Raw genomic sequence first — 15,609 nt, forward strand, 5'->3', positions numbered from 1 at the left:
CTTAGCTCTTAGTTTCCCAAAACAAAGGCAGGTAATAAAAGGATTTTTACTGTTCCTTCTAGACCCCAAACTGTTATTTTGCCTTTGGAGAGGAGAGAGCGTAAGAACAAAAGGTCAGATGTTCTGGGACGAAGGCCCTGGGCACCTGAAGGTGCTGGAGCAGAGGGCTGTCTCGTCATAGCTGGCCGGGGCGCTGGCGGCCTGGTTGCCAGTGATCATGTCCTCCAGGGAAGCCTGCTGGATTACGTCGAAGCTGATGCCCATGCTGTCGGCCCCTTCCATGTCGTTGACGTGGTGAGACTGCAGGATGGTGTTGACGGCCAGGTTCTGAATGTCCAGCTCCACGCACACTGCACACAAAGATATACACTTGTGCACCGACCACCCCCGGGTGTAGCGCCCAACCTCAGCAACCACTGCCACAGAAACATTACTTGGCCCAGGGCCGCGATAAGCACTCAGCTCGGGCTGATTAGAGCCCACCCTGCACTCATCCCACACCAGCCTGACCTAGCTCTTAGAGTCAGCGCTGGGTGCTCTCTCCACAAAAGAATGGCAACAAATGGCAGAAACATCAGCAGCGAGATGTCTGTGGGCCTCGCTCACCCACCTGTGGAGTAACAGCCTGAACTGTTGATCTCCACAGTTGCTTGGTCCTCGAACTCCATGACGAGGCGGTTGTCGTCAGCCTCCTTCCCGCCCAGATCAGGGCGCCACGTGGGGGACAGCCAGAGCAGGTGGTTGTGGCGCTGGAGGTGGCGGGCAAAGAAGAGGTCGGAGCCAAAGGTGGAGATGTCCTCAGGCAGATTCCCAATGGGGATGTGAAAGTACCTGCACAGGGTCAGGGCCACAGTCACAGGTGAGACCCAGGTTGGTCCCATGAGGGGTGCAAACCAGAGAAGACCAACTTGCTGTCAGAGACTGATGGGCCAGAAACAACCAACGTGGGCAGAGCCACAGAAATGCCAAGAAACAGCCCTGTGCTCTGCTCACCTGCTCATCTCAAAGGCCTGTGACAGACAGGTGTCTAGGTTGAGGTAGTGGCGGATCATGCGGCGGGCTCCATGGCGCTGCCAGTCCAAGACTCCATAGCTGATCTTGTCAGCTACTCGGACAGGTACCAGTGGGAACTCCTCCAGGACAGGAATCTCTCCAGCCAGCCTCTTCAGCTCCCAGTTGGATTGCACAGCGATGAGGGTGGGCCCACGGCGCTCTTCCTGGGTACAGGGAAGAAAGCAGCTGGGGGTACCCGGCCGGGGGGAGGGGCTCGCACAGCAGCCCCCCTACCTCACTCACCTTGTAGGCCAGCAGGAAGCGCTGGATGGCTCTGCAGATGGTCTTTAAGTCGGTCTCAGCCCGTACTTCAAATGTGTGTTTGGGGGGAGGCAGGAGTTCAGGGCCCACTTTCTCTAGCAGGAGGCTGTGCTCGGCTGAGTACAGGGCACTGAGGCTGGGCATCTGGTTGCTTCGCACCTGAACAAGAGCCTCGTCAGTCCCCCTGGAAGGAGGCACGGTTGACAGCTGCCTCTGGTTCTGCTTCTAATCATTGCATAGGCGCTTGTGGGCGAAGCCTTCCGGAACTGAGGCCAGGGACTGGGATTTCCCTGCCCAGGGTCTGTCCCTCCCACACCCTGCACCAGGAACTCACGGTGTCCAACACAAACACGGACGCCCTGCGCTGTGAGGGCACGAAGATGCCAAAGAGGGCCTTGTGGCCTTGTGTGCGATGGTACAGGTAGATGTGGCGGATGCTCCCTGCAGGAGGTCACACAGGTCACCCGAGAGGTGTGGGAGACAGGGCCCAGTGGGGCAGCTGGCATGCGCCTTACCTGGTTCCAAGTAGCTGAACTGGGCCAAAGAGCGCATCTCCAGGTGCTCAAGAGTAAAGGTTTCTGCTTCCCAGCCTGACAGATGTCTCATCAGCTGTTTATTGACTACACACACACAGCCCAGGTGCACCAGGGCCCGAAACAGTAATGGCACCTGGAAGAGGTCAGGATGGGAAGGGGCTGACCAGGAGGCTGCAGTTGGGGCATAGCCCTCTGCTCCAGGCCATCTTTGGGAGACACGCTGCTGAAATTCTGTCTCTGGGGTCAGAATCATAGCTGCTACTAGCCCGTCCGCGCCCTATGTGGGTTTTCCTTCCTCTATTCCATCCAGCTAGATTCCTGCTCAACTCAGCTGGGAAGGCAGTTACCTGAGTCTCATACACGCCCTCGATGTCTGGGGCTGACAGCTCAGTATTGATCTCGTTAATGTGTTCTTGGTACATGTCCTCCGGCACTGAATACTCATAGAGATTGAAGACAGTGTTGGAGCGAGGAAGGACTCGATTTACCTGGGGACAACACAGAGATGACCTCATCACACAGCCAAGGTACGTGGTGATGTTTGTTACACACAGATTACGCACAGGCACGTGTACACACATACGCATTGTTCAAACAGTCCTAACACTTCCAGTGTCCACAACAGTGGGGTACACTCCGTTTCACTCTCCAATGAGTAAAACTAAAAGCTCGGGGCATAACTCAGAAGCAACCTGAGGTCTCTGAAAAGCAACAAGCTCACAGACTGGGTGGGACAGGTGTTCCCAGTTTACTTTCCCCTGTCCTCTCCTGGGTTTATGAGGGTGCAGGCTGCAAAAAACCACGAGTAACTCCATTTTTCTGGTCAGAGGATGGGGAGAGGAGCCCCTATGGGACATAGAATGGGGCAGTCCTGGTGAGGAGGAAGCAGGAGGCACCCAAGGGTAGAACATCCTGGAAGGAAGGACTTTCTCCCACAAAGTCCCGCTGTCACGTCCGAGAAGGCTCCAGGAGCTCCAGGCCCGTTTCCGCTGCACGCACCCTCCCCGCCTCTCCACGTCCACTCTGCTGCACACACCCTCCCCGCCTCTCCACGTCCACTCTGCTGCACTGCACCCTCCCCGCCTCTCCACGTCCACACTGCTGCACCGCACCCTCCCCGCCTCTCCACGTCCACTCTGCTGCACCGCACCCTCCCCGCCTCTCCACGTCCACTCTGCTGCACCGCACCCTCCCCGCCTCTCCACGTCCACTCTGCTGCACCGCACCCTCCCCGCCTCTCCACGTCCACTCTGCTGCACACACCCTCCCCGCCTCTCCACGTCCACTCTGCTGCACTGCACCCTCCCCGCCTCTCCACGTCCACTCTGCTGCACTGCACCCTCCCCGCCTCTCCACGTCCACTCTGCTGCACTGCACCCTCCCCGCCTCTCCACGTCCACTCTGTTGCACACACCCTCCCCGCCTCTCCACGTCCACTCTGCTGCACATACCCTCCCCGCCTCTCCACGTCCACTCTGCTGCACCGCACCCTCCCCGCCTCTCCACGTCCACTCTGCCTGCACTGCACCCTCCCCGCCTCTCCACGTCCACTCTGCTGCACGCACCCTCCCGCCTCTCCACGTCCACACTGCTGCACCGCCCCTCCCGCCTATCTCCACGTCCACTCTGCTGCACCGCACCCTCCCCGCCTCTCCACGTCCACTCTGCTGCACTGCACCCTCCCCGCCTCTCCACGTCCACACTGCTGCACCGCACCCTCCCCGCCTCTCCACGTCCACTCTGCTGCACTGCACCCTCCCCGCCTCTCCACGTCCACTCTGCTGCACACACCCTCCCTGCCTCTCCATGTCCACTCTGCTGCACACACCCTCCCTGCCTCTCCACGTCCACTCTGCTGTACCTGAGACGGAGCTCCCCTCCTCTGGGAAGCCTTCTCACTCCCTCCAGCTCCTAGCACGGTCTCATCTCAACTACATGTCAGCTTGTCCTACGATTCCCAGCCCCCGACTGAGACATGCAGGAGGGCAGCCTGCATGACCATGCTCTGTGTGGGGCTGGCTAGGTGCCTGGAGATACCAGGTGAAGACCTGACTAAGGAGAATGAGGCAGAGACCCACCCACCGTACGATCCCACTTATATGAAATGTCCACACTGGGCTCACTGAGGCAGAATGCAGGCTGGTGACTACTGAGGGCTGGGGGAGGAGAGACTGTAAAGGGCCCCTGTTGCCTTCTGGAGACGATAGAGATGTTCTAAGATCGACTTGGTGATGGCTGCACAGCTCTGATGTACCATCAGCAACGGACTGAACTTTTTTTTTATCCTCACCCGAGGACATTTTTCCATTTTTTGTTCAGATAGAGTGGGAGGGAGAGAGAGAGAGAAACATTCATGTGAAAGGGACACATCGAGTGATTGCCACCGGCATGACCCAACCAGGGCCGGGGACAAACTGCAACTGAGGTACATGCCCTTAGTGGGAACTCTCTGAACCGTAAGCTGATGCTCTAACCGCTGAGCCTAACCGGCCAGGGCTGAACTAAACTTTAAATGAGTGGGCTGCATGGCGTGTGGATCATATCTCAATAATGTCCTCTCCTTTTTTTCTTTCAGAGAGAGTGAGAGAACCATCGATGTGAGAGAGACACATTGAGTGGTTGCCACCCACATGACCCCAACCGGGGCCGGGGACTAACTGCAACCGAGGTACGTGCCCTTAGCGGAAACCGAACCCGGGACTCTCCTGTCTGCAGGCCGACGCTCTAACCGCTGAGCCAAACCAGCCAGGGCCTGGTAATGCTTTAATGTCAGAAGAGCCTATGGAGACAAAGCTTGATATCTGACAACTGCCACCCCCTCCCTCCCTGCTACATGGACGTCAGACACAGAGGACAAGGACACCAGCAGCATAGCCCTTCAGAGACAGTTTCAACAATTACTGCAGCATCTAAGAGGCTGTTAGGAGACGGGGGCTCCAGAACACCTCACTCAGGGTCGCATGGCCCATCAGTCTCTGCATCTGCAACGCCCGATTCCTTCTGCAGCCTCATCGCTGTGGGGACAATCTCAGAAGCACCAGCCCTGCACGGTACCTTGCGATACGCAGGTCCCTCCTCCGCTTTGGGGACCCGCTGGTTCACGTAGAACACACGAGGGATGTTCAGCTTGATGCAGTGCAAGTCGCTGCCAATGAGGGCCCACAGCCGGAACGTGCCAGCTCGGCTGGTCTCGCTGATCTGGAAGGAAACGGTGCACAGCAGGGCATGTCAGTCTGTCACAGGAAGCACCCAACACCCGTGGACAGGCTGCCTCTCAGGTGGCCTCCAGCATCAGCTGCAATTATGGAGGCACAAAGGTCAAGGTCTGCCCTTTCTCCTCCATCCCAGACCTCAGGATGGTCCCCAGGACGACAAGCTGGCCAGACACCCCTTCCTATCAGCTACACTGCTGCCTTGGGGTTTCCTGCCCTCCTGGGGACACCTGCCCACACCTGCACGATCTGCCATGGAAGGTCCAGAATGCTGCGGGCTGTTCTCTGCAGGAAGCCCCCCAGCCCTGTGGCGGGCCTGTTCCGCATGGCCCCAGGATGCAGCACTCCTTCTGCCTCCAGGCGCTGCCTTTTCTTGCGAGCCAGGCGCTGTCGGGCCTGCAGCTGCCACTTCTTCTTGTGGAACTGGAGCCAGACCAGCCACTCTTCCTGGGACAGATGGTGGGGCAGGTCAAGAGGAGGTGGAGACACAGTAAAGCAGGAACACCCTTCCATGGCAACAAAACCGCAGCTTCCAAACGCTCTGGGCATCTCGCCAACCTTCTCAGGATCAAGACCCACCTCAGGGTCCCCGCACTGCTCAGTGGATCCCATAGAGACAGCACACCTCAGTGTGGACCTGCCTGGCACCTGCCCCTCTACCTACCAGCCAGTCCAAACACCCTGAAGTCTTCTTACCTGAGTGGTTCCGAGGGCTGGAGGCTGCCCCAAGATCTCCTGCCAGGGGGGCACCGTCAGCCCCAGGTCCTGGGAATCCTCCTGGCTGTCCCAGAGGACCCGCTTCCTCTTTGTAGCGACGGGGATGGCTGTGTGGGGCGACTTCACAAGGCCGAAGTCCTCCATGTCGGGAGCACCCAGGCTCTGTGTGCTATCTGGAGCCTGGGCCAAGCCCACCTGCAACCACCCAAAGTGGACTTTAAACACGGGCTCTCTCCACAAATTTCAATTTTAGAAATCCATCTGAATGGAATCAAGTACTTACACGCAAAGTTACTCTTTGTAGACTATTTTAACTTTTAAAAAAAATCCTCACCTGAGGATGTGTTCTTATTCTTTTAGATAGGAAGGGAAAGAGAGAATTACTGATGTGAGAGAGAAACATCAATCGGTTACCTCCCATATGCACCCTGACCAGGGATTGAACCCATAACCCAGGTACATGCCCTGCCTGGGAATCAAACCCATAACCTTTTGGTGTATAGGACGGTGCTGCAAACAACTGTGCCACCTGGCCAGGGTCAGGCTAAACTATTTTTCCCCCCTTTTTCTTTTTAATCCTCACCCGAGGACATTTTTCCGTTTTAAATAATTTTTCTTCTTTATTGATTTTGAGAGAGAGAGAAAGAGACAGGGAGAGAGAGATAGAAACATGATGAGAGAGAACATCAATCGGCACATCCTGCATACTCCCCACTGGGGATCTGGCCCACAAACTGGGCATGTGCCCTGACTGGGAACCGGCGACCTCTTGGTGCATGGCTCAACGCTCAACCACTGAACCACACCAGCCAGGCTCCATTTAGATAGAGTGGGAGAGAGATGGAGGGAGAGAGAGAGAGAGAAAGAGAAAGATCTAAGTGAAAGGGACACATCAAGTGGCTGCCTCCTGCACGACCCCTATCAGGGCTAGGGACGAATCGCAACTGAGGTACTTGCCCTTGACCAGACCCGCTACTAATCAGTCCACGAGCCGACGCTCTAACCACTGAGCCAAACCGGCCAGGGCCAAACTAAACTGTTCTCAACTTTTAATAGTGAGGTCAAACAAAAATGTCACTGGAGTGCCACCATTCTGTGTTTGCTCCAGAACTCTTTCATAAAAAATATATTGCAAAGAACAGGTAAGCATCCTTCTCCCTCCCTCTCAGCCTCACACCTTTCATTCTACTGTCTTCAGTACTTTTTAGTGCTTCTAACACATTTTTATTTTGCAGTTTGGAAGCTTTGCTCCGAGGCACTCAGTCTGCAGGCATACTCTACGTTATGGTAAGATGGCTCACCCAGCCCGAGTGTGCAGTGCTTCCTTATCAAGGGGTACATTTTTAGAAAGAAAACAAATTCCAGACACTTGAATGGAAGTGTCTAGCTTCGAGGACCAGCATGGGGACTCTGGCACTGTATGCCCATGGGACCAGCCCACCCCAGCACAGACTCTGCTGCCCCAGACCAGGCCCCATTACCTGTCTCTTGCCCTCAAGGACGAAAAGCTCGCTGATCTTTTTCTGCTTGTAGACATCATTCTTCTCCAGCAGTTTCTTGTGCAGCCAGTCGGGGTGTTTGACACGTGGCACTGGGTTCTTCACCTACAAGGCGAGGCTAATCACTCTTGCAAGTTCAGGCCACACCCATGTAGGTGCCTGTGGCTTTGAAGCCACAAGAGGCCCTGCTCCCATGACCCTTGACCTCACCTGCTGCAAAGCCGCGGGGATTGTGATGATCTTCTGTATGGCACTGCCCAGCCGCTCGATGTAGTAGTCCCAGTCCAGGATCTGCAGGGACAACAGGATGTGTGAGGAAAGCAGTGGTGGCAGCAGCGGCATCAGCAGCAGCACTGTGCTTCCCTGCGTCTTCCCCTTACAAATTCTTTGACAAAAGTGCCCATGTCCCAGAGGACGCTGAGGTGCACAGCCGCACCAGGACCCTGTGCCGGAACCAAGCTTCGGTGCATTTGACACGACAGTGAAAGGCCGCCCTGCGCCGAGCCTCTCCAGCTTTGCGTCAATGGTCGACTACGTCCTCACACAGCCCTCGGCAGAAAGGAGGGTGCCAGAGTGAAGACTCCAGGCAAAAGGCTAATGAGTCAGGGATGCTGCTCTGTCTGGTTTCCCTCCTGACCTTCTGAGAGTAGGAAGAAATCAGCACTCACCGTCCGAATGTCAAAGTCCTGGAGGGAAGAGCTCTTCAGCCACTTCCGGAGAAAGTGCCTCCTCACAGTGGGCTCTGCCTGGAAAATGGCGAGTGGGATGGCCCTAGACGAGAGGCACAGAGCTCACAGCGGAACGTCTCCTAAGCCCGGACAGTAATTGATGTACAGTGTTTTACATGGAAATAAGGACTCGATGCCTACTTTGTAACTCGTTTGCATCTAATGTTGTCATTTTGTGTAAACTATACCTAATCCCTAATGTTCACCATATCTGATAACTAAACAATACTTCATTGTATAAAATATCATGGTTTGATAACCACCATGGTGGCCATGTGGTCTGATTTGGCCACCGGAACAGAACCGATGACCAGTGTCCTCACACAAGGGACACACGTGCACAGTTAGCCACTTCTGAAGGGCTCCCCGGTGGGTAACATGCAGAAGAGTCCTCTGCTCTCCTGGAAGAATGAGCCACTTTGATTGTCACTAGCGAAATCAGAGGGCAGCTGTCAACACCCCCCTTTTTCTCCCTGGAGGCAGCATTTGTTACTGTGAAATATTCTGAACGTAAGAAACGCAGGAAGACAACAAACACCTGTGCACCCATCACCTCGTCCTCGACTTCAAGCCCTGCCACACTTCACGTGTGGAAAAGCAGGACCCAGGAGGAAGGCCTCCGCACAGCCCTGCTGGCTCTCAGTCCTCACTACGGGGTCCTACATGTGTCTATAGCACTCCCATGTGTACGCATCCTCAGTGTTTCCATGTTTGTGGACATCACAGAGGCGCTGCACTGGGCACCTCCCCCACCCACTTGCTGTTCTTGCAGTAAGTCACTCCAACTCCTGTACAGTATCTCACTGCATAAAAGATACATTTACTCATTTTCTGCTTGAAGGACACTTATGGTGTTCCCAAATTTTGCTGCTCAACACAATGTAAACAGTTGTGCAGGGCATGTCCCCAGCAGTGCTCAACGGTGCAATGCATCAGGCGTCCTCTCCCTCACCATGCACTTTCTTCTCTCCAAAGTGACTGTCACCCCCAGTCCCATGTGCACTGAGTGCTGGTCTACATGGTCACTGACAACTGCACCACCGACCCTTCATTTCCAACAGGTGCATTTCCTGACGATTGCACTTGAATTTCTTCACATGTGCTGGCCACTCACTCCGTCATTTGTGAACTGCTATTCCTATCTGTAGTCTGTTTTTTCTCTGGGTTGTCTTTTCCTTACTGATAGATAGGAATTCTTTATTTTACTCTGTACACAATCTACCTTATTCTTTTATCAAATTCTGTTTTTTAAGACAGAGGTTTCTTTTTAAGAAAACATTTGCTGTATTTAATTCATTTTTATTAGCATAGGTCTTACTACAATAGGTGAGAACACTACTGAAGTCCCAGTTTTATCACTGATGACTTGCAATCACTTTTTTGCTTATAAGTGTGTAATGTGGTTGGTCCTGTCTTGGCCCACTGTGCAGCTGTGTGTCCTCCCTACAGCTGTCACCTCTCTGCACAAGGCCTCTCAGGCTCCGTGTTCTGGGACTCTCTGGGCACACCAGCAAACGAGGGGGCAGAGCAGAACCACAGGGCCTCCTGTGACCAAGGCCCAGAAGTCACATGTCATTTCTGCCACATTCCATTTGTCATAGCAAGTCACACGGCCTCTCAGACTCCAGACAAGACACCTCGTCACAGAGGTGCTGCGGCAGATGTCACTGAAATAGCTTGTATGGTGGTGTTCAGCATGTCCCCAAGGTGCCCATGGTTGCATGACAAGCAGGGGTGGTCCTTCCTTTCTGTCTCTGTGCCACCCCCAGGGAAACACATGCCCTGGAGCCACTGCCTTTTCCTTTTCCTTTGTGCAGCCTGCTCAGCTCCCAGAGCCCAAAGAGCACAAGGTGACGGAGAACTGCCCCGTGACGCCGAAGTCTCCAACTGGGACTGGGAGCTGCTCTGGGATGGAGTCCTTTGCTGTCACCCTGGACGCACTTCAGAAGCTAGAGGACATTCTCCTGTCACAACGGGCTGGGAGCTGTGGCAGTGGCAGAGGGCAAAGCCTCAGTGCTAGAGCATCCTCTGAGGTTTTCCTCCGCCACTCTCCAGCGAGGGCAACTAGTGTCCTCAGGGTGTGGCTGGACCTTGAGACTGGGCGCATAGTAGTTGACCCTCCGTGAACCCAGGTTCTCTGGAGCTCTGGGTGGTGAAACTCTCCATGCCTCCTCTGGGATCCCGCCAGGACCCAGCAAGGCCTTCCTGTCATCTCATCTGCAGGGTGTCCCAGGCCCAGGCCCTGCTAACCCTGGAAGCCCTCACCTCTCTGTGACGGGCGAGCCCTCGGGCTTCCGGGAGATGATGTAGCGGCAGCTCAGCCCTGCATCTTTCACCATCTGGTCTCCCAGGAACTCGGCCAGGCGCTTGGCCGTGCTGATGGATGTAGACTTCTGTTCCCCATAATCTTCCAGCTTCCGAGACATGGAACGGTTCTCGGAGATCAACTCGAACAGCTCAGAATCAGGCATGTTAGCTGCCTGGAGAGAGAATGGGCAGAATATCGTGCAGAGGTAAAGCAGCGTCCCCAGCTCAACCAGGACTTCCTCCTGCGGAATCACGTTTCCCTAGTGGACAAGCTGAAGGAGCAATATAATTCTAAGGGCTGCCTCGTACCAGGCACAGCAAGACTTAAAAACCACACACGAAGCCTTAACATTCGTTTGTGCTCCTGTGCACATGTCCCTGATCTCCCACCCTCGACAGCCTGTAAGATCTGCCCAGCTCACGAGACCGCGTGTTTCCCTCTTGGTGCACATGCTCATGAGAGCCAACTCTGCACAGAACAAGGCATGCCAAGAATCAGATGCCCACAAAGAAAACGGAGCCAGCCAATGTTCCAGAATATTCCACTATTCCTTTCACTCACAAAGCCTCTTCCTGGCCAACAGTGCAGGAGAGGGAAAGGCATCTATGCAAAGATATTTGATGCAACATTATTTATCACAATGGAAACCTGAAGCCTGCCTGATACCCAACAGCAGAGGACTAGCTCTGCAAACTAACCCATGCAAACTCGATGACATAGGAACACTACAAACAGTGACAAATCCCACAAGAAGGTGTGTTAAGGCTAAGCCGACACTGTCATTTCTTAGATCCCATTCTTGTCATGCTATCTATGTCCTTCACTGACCCTATCACTGGGTATAGAAGTGAGGGGGATTCAGGAGGTGCTGCCACTCAGTGTTCTGGGGTTTCATCAGCGTTAGCCCGAGTTCATCTGTCACCAGGTTCCTCTGCCTGTAGGATCCCGCAGAGCCAGGTGGAGAGGGTGACCTCACCTTGCTGTACAGCACATCCAGCCAGTAGTCAGCCACCTTGGCAACAGAGCCATACACTTCCTCCAGAGAGCTGCCCCTGAGGAAGGCTTCGAACACGGACGACTGGAAGATCTTGATGAGCTGCAGCTCCCCACGGCGCTTCACCTCGAAGCCCTTGAGCTCAGCCAGGGAGCCGTCCTCATTGAACACGGCGTACCTAGAAGCAGTGGGCACAGCCTGACGTGGCCTGCGATGCTGGCTGCTCCTCAGCCTTCTGAACCCCACTCGCGTCCACCTGGCAGCAAATGCCTCTCTATCCTGAGGTTTCTCTCCAACATAAAAATGACTAAGGGCCTGCAGCCTGTGGAATCAGAACCTAACAGCTGGAGAGCACACTGGTGGCATCGGTGTCACTGACAGCTTTCCAAATTGAATCAAAAAAGCCACAAGACAGAACTGAGGTCTATCCCCATCCTGGCTCCTGGCCCATTTCCTGGACAGGTTGTTAAATCTAATCCATCATTTCCTTTCCCAAGCACAGAGGTTGTGAAATTCTTACCTCTTCTTCAGTTTCTTGCCTTCTTCCTTGGAGGCTGGAAGGATCATGGCAAGGTAAGGTCCATCAACCTCAAAAAAGATGCTGTTCTCTGAGCGGGTGACATAGGTGAGCGAGGAAGGCTCAGCCAGTTCCTGGTACTGATCGTTGGTGAAGCCTTCCTGCAAAACCAGAACAAAGAAGGACAGCCTTATTCGCCACTGTCCAAGCCCGGACATGACCAGCTGCCCTTCAAGCAGCAGACAGGTCAGCAAATGGGGTCTTCCGTACAATGGACACCACTGGGCAAGAGAAAGAGACCAAGTTCTGACACACATCCAACATGGATGAACCAGAGTGCACTCACTGAGTCCGGACACTTACACGTTTCCATGCACAGGACATTCTGAAAAAGGCAAAATGACTGCACAAGGATACAATGGTGCACCAGGTGTAGGGGTGGGAGAGGGGCTGATGACTAGGGTAGGGGGCAGCACTCGGGAACTTTGGGGTATGGAGCTGTTGTGTGGCTGTGGTGGGGACACCGACTCCACAGACTCCACAGAACTGGTCTATAAAGAGTGAACGGTACTGTAAGCAAATTAAAAAACATTCAACCAGGCTGTTGGGTGACCCCAAGAGGGACTGCAGACTGGGACAGAAGAACCCAATGGTATTATCGACAGGTGACAGAACCCTGCTGATGGGTTGGGAAAAAAAGAGCTGAGTTAAGTAATGGACAGACCCTGCTCTGAGCAGACAGTGTGAGGCTGAGGACAAAAGCAGAGGTGTACAGACACTGCTACACCATCCCAGGAAAACAAACCTGGGCCTTGGAGAAATGCTGATTCCAGGGCTGGGACAGGAAAACAAGGTGAGGCTCATGTCTTGTAGTCCCAGGAAGTGCTCCAAAACATCTCAAACCCACACCCACACCCTAGAATGGGCGTGTCTTGGGAACACAGGGACAAACGTGAAGGAGCCCAGGATTACCATGTCCACCAGCCCACACGGACATAAACACACAACTAGGTGATCAGCGAGCAAGGGAGCAAGTGGGAAGGGAGGGTGACAACTCTTCCTACAAAAGAAGCCCAATTAGTAATGCACAGGAAGGAGGGAGCTGGACTCAGCACAGAGGGAAAACCAGTAGAGAGAATGCCAGTGACAACAGCCACGAGGAGCCTGAGAAGGGGCTGAACCAGTGGACATGCGCAGTCCTGCAACATCTGCTGCTCAGTAACTGTGACCGCAGAGCTTCGATGCCGGATGTGGACACTGCCCTCTGGGAAGGGGAGGAACTTGGTTCAAACAAGGCCAAAGGAAAGTGGGCAGCCCTGCCTGATGACCTGAAGTCAGATCCCAACACCACACACCGACAGTGCCGTACCACATGTTACCTGTGGCATTCCTCCAAAAACCCAATACCCTCAGTCTAATAAACAGGAAAATCAGACAAATTTAAATTGAGTGGCAGTCAACAGGATCCCTGACCAGTACTCATCAAAGGATCCTAGTCAGGACAGACTGGAAAGACAGAAGGACTGGCAGGCTGGAGGGGACTAAGGAGATGGATGACTGAACGCAGAGTCTGGGAAAAACAAGAAAATCCAAATAAAGACTATAGTTTAGTTACAGTGCTGTGTCAGCCTGAATTCCTCCATTCTGACAAGGATGCCGTGGTTTACAGAACATGTTAACATTAGGGCAAGCGGGCTGAAGGGTACATAGGAATTCTCTGTTCTATGTTTAATTTTCCTGTAAGTCTAAAATTATTCCAAAATAAAAAGCTGAAAGCAGAACACTTTGGGTGCTGTGCTGAAGTAGAATGCAGACACACTCAAGCGACTGTCAAGACAGACTATATCCTCAGGCTCCAGAGAAAGTCTGAAGGAGGGGTGTGTGCCTGAGATTAGGAAGAGGTGAGAGCCCACGCAGTCCCTCTCCCAAACCACATCAAAGTGGTAGCACTAGAAACCCAGGCTCACCTTGACCATGATGTTCAGCATGGCCCCAGGGTAGGAGATGGTCACCTTGGGCTTTTTCACACTAGTTGTCTTGATGACAAAGTTTTCAGGGAAACTGTTGGGCAGGACACACCATATTCCATCTGTGTCCAGTTCTAAGGGCCTCCTTCAGAGGAACAGAGAATTGAGGCTGCAGGACGCTGGACTGTGGCCCCATGCAGCAAGAAGTCAGTGTAGACGAAGCCCTCCCACTTCCCAGCTCACCTTCACTGGCCTGTTTCCTCCCACCTCAATCCTCCCTGGCAGTGGACAGAGGACTCACCCGATCTGTTCTATCAGCTCCCGCGCCTGGGTGATGATATTGGCCCCTGTGAAGCAGACGATGCCGGCCATCTCCATGGAGTACCAGCGGGCCCTGGGAAAGACAGTCACAGCCTGTGGGTGGCTGGAGCTCCCTCCAGAGGGTCATTAGAGAGGTCAGAGAGGTGAGGGAGGGAGGGAAGGACACCGAGGTAGGTCCTCTGAAGCAGGGCAGGAAGACTGAGGGGGAATTTGCTCTGTGCTAAGGACCTTTCTCTGTCCCTACTTCAGGGTGTGGGGCATGGTTGTAGAAGGAGGCAGCACAATGGGCCACAACCTCAGCCTCAGGAGACTCTCCACACCAGCCCAGATGGTCAGTGTCCCCATGAGCTTCCTCCACTCTCCCAAACCCATGTGCACCCCTCAACTTTCAGGGAGACATGCTTGCAGGCACCATCAGTATCCCACCAGCCCACCCAGCTCACAGTTCCCAAACCTCGTCTCAGCTAGAGGTGCCTCCAGCCCCTGAAACTCGGCTCGAGCTCTAACCCTGCTCTCTGCCCAGCCCCCTCTGCCATTAAAAAGAAACATAGCCAGCTGATGTGGCTCCGTGGTGGAGCGTCCACCCGCACACCAAGAGGTCGCCCGTTCGATTCTGGGTCAGGGCACTGCCCAGGTGTGGGCCCAATTCCCAGTGGGGGAATGCAGGAGGCATCACTATCTCTGTCTTTCTCCTTTTCTCTTCCTCTCCCTCTAAAATCAATAAACAATGCCCTGGATGGTTTGGCTCAGCGGTTAGAGTGTTTGGTTCCCACTAAGGGCATGTACCTTGGTTGCAGTTTGTCCCCGGCCCTGAATGGGTTGTGCGGGTGGCAACCAATCGATGTGTCCCTTTCATGTCGATGTTTCTCTCCCTTCCTCCCTCCCACTCTATCTGAACAAAATATGGAAAAATGTCCTTGGGTGAGGATAATAAATAAATAAATAAATAAATAAATAAAATCAATAAACAAAAATTTTAAAAATTAAAAATAAAGAGCAATACAAATAAACAAAATGATCCTCTCTCAAACCCAGGCCCTATGCTACCCACTGCCCTTCTCTCTCCAGAGCTGCCCTGTTGACCCTCCCTGAGGTCCCACCCACCTGGTTATGTCTAATGGACACATTCAGGCCCATCTCCGGAATCCGACCCCAGGAACAGCCTGCACTTTGGGCCCCCCCCCGCCACGTTCAACCTCTCAATCAATTTTATACCCTTCGTTAATCCCACAGCACTGCTTAGCAACTACTGACTTGCTGGGACCATCTCCACAGCCCCAGTGATGTCATCCCATCTATAGGACAGAAATGATCAAATCTTTGTCTCCTGCCCAGGATGTTCTGAGAAATACACCTAGTGGTCCTGATGCCCCTTGTCACCCAAGCCAGACCCATGAGTCAATGTGGCCCTCACCTCCACCCTGCTTCCCACCACACTTTGTCTGACAGAGGCCCACGGGGCCCACAGCCCTTCTCCCATCCTCTCATGCGCCCAA

At 54.0% G+C, this 15,609-nt stretch overlaps 1 protein-coding gene across 2 annotated transcripts in view; it reads right to left on the reverse strand.

Annotated features, from left to right (window-relative positions):
* Positions 1 to 15,609, reverse strand: part of POLE (DNA polymerase epsilon, catalytic subunit) — a 44,708-nt gene that overhangs the window by 13,067 nt on the left and 16,032 nt on the right. For both annotated transcript variants that reach the window (XM_036276267.1, XM_036276266.1), the window contains exons 22-39: positions 14,094 to 14,186; positions 13,793 to 13,937; positions 11,829 to 11,986; positions 11,291 to 11,486; positions 10,272 to 10,486; positions 7,947 to 8,049; positions 7,489 to 7,569; positions 7,261 to 7,383; positions 5,759 to 5,974; positions 5,303 to 5,509; positions 4,905 to 5,048; positions 2,198 to 2,338; positions 1,830 to 1,983; positions 1,649 to 1,755; positions 1,297 to 1,473; positions 994 to 1,217; positions 611 to 831; positions 146 to 350 (exon numbers count right to left, since the gene is read on the reverse strand). In XM_036276267.1, coding sequence (XP_036132160.1) covers positions 146 to 350; positions 611 to 831; positions 994 to 1,217; positions 1,297 to 1,473; positions 1,649 to 1,755; positions 1,830 to 1,983; positions 2,198 to 2,338; positions 4,905 to 5,048; positions 5,303 to 5,509; positions 5,759 to 5,974; positions 7,261 to 7,383; positions 7,489 to 7,569; positions 7,947 to 8,049; positions 10,272 to 10,486; positions 11,291 to 11,486; positions 11,829 to 11,986; positions 13,793 to 13,937; positions 14,094 to 14,186 — 2,910 coding nt within the window. The remainder of the gene's footprint in view (positions 1 to 145; positions 351 to 610; positions 832 to 993; positions 1,218 to 1,296; positions 1,474 to 1,648; positions 1,756 to 1,829; positions 1,984 to 2,197; positions 2,339 to 4,904; positions 5,049 to 5,302; positions 5,510 to 5,758; positions 5,975 to 7,260; positions 7,384 to 7,488; positions 7,570 to 7,946; positions 8,050 to 10,271; positions 10,487 to 11,290; positions 11,487 to 11,828; positions 11,987 to 13,792; positions 13,938 to 14,093; positions 14,187 to 15,609) is intronic.

This window comes from Molossus molossus, unplaced genomic scaffold, assembly GCF_014108415.1.
Source record: "Molossus molossus isolate mMolMol1 unplaced genomic scaffold, mMolMol1.p scaffold_m16_p_22, whole genome shotgun sequence".
NCBI classification, from domain to species: Eukaryota; Metazoa; Chordata; class Mammalia; order Chiroptera; family Molossidae; genus Molossus; species Molossus molossus.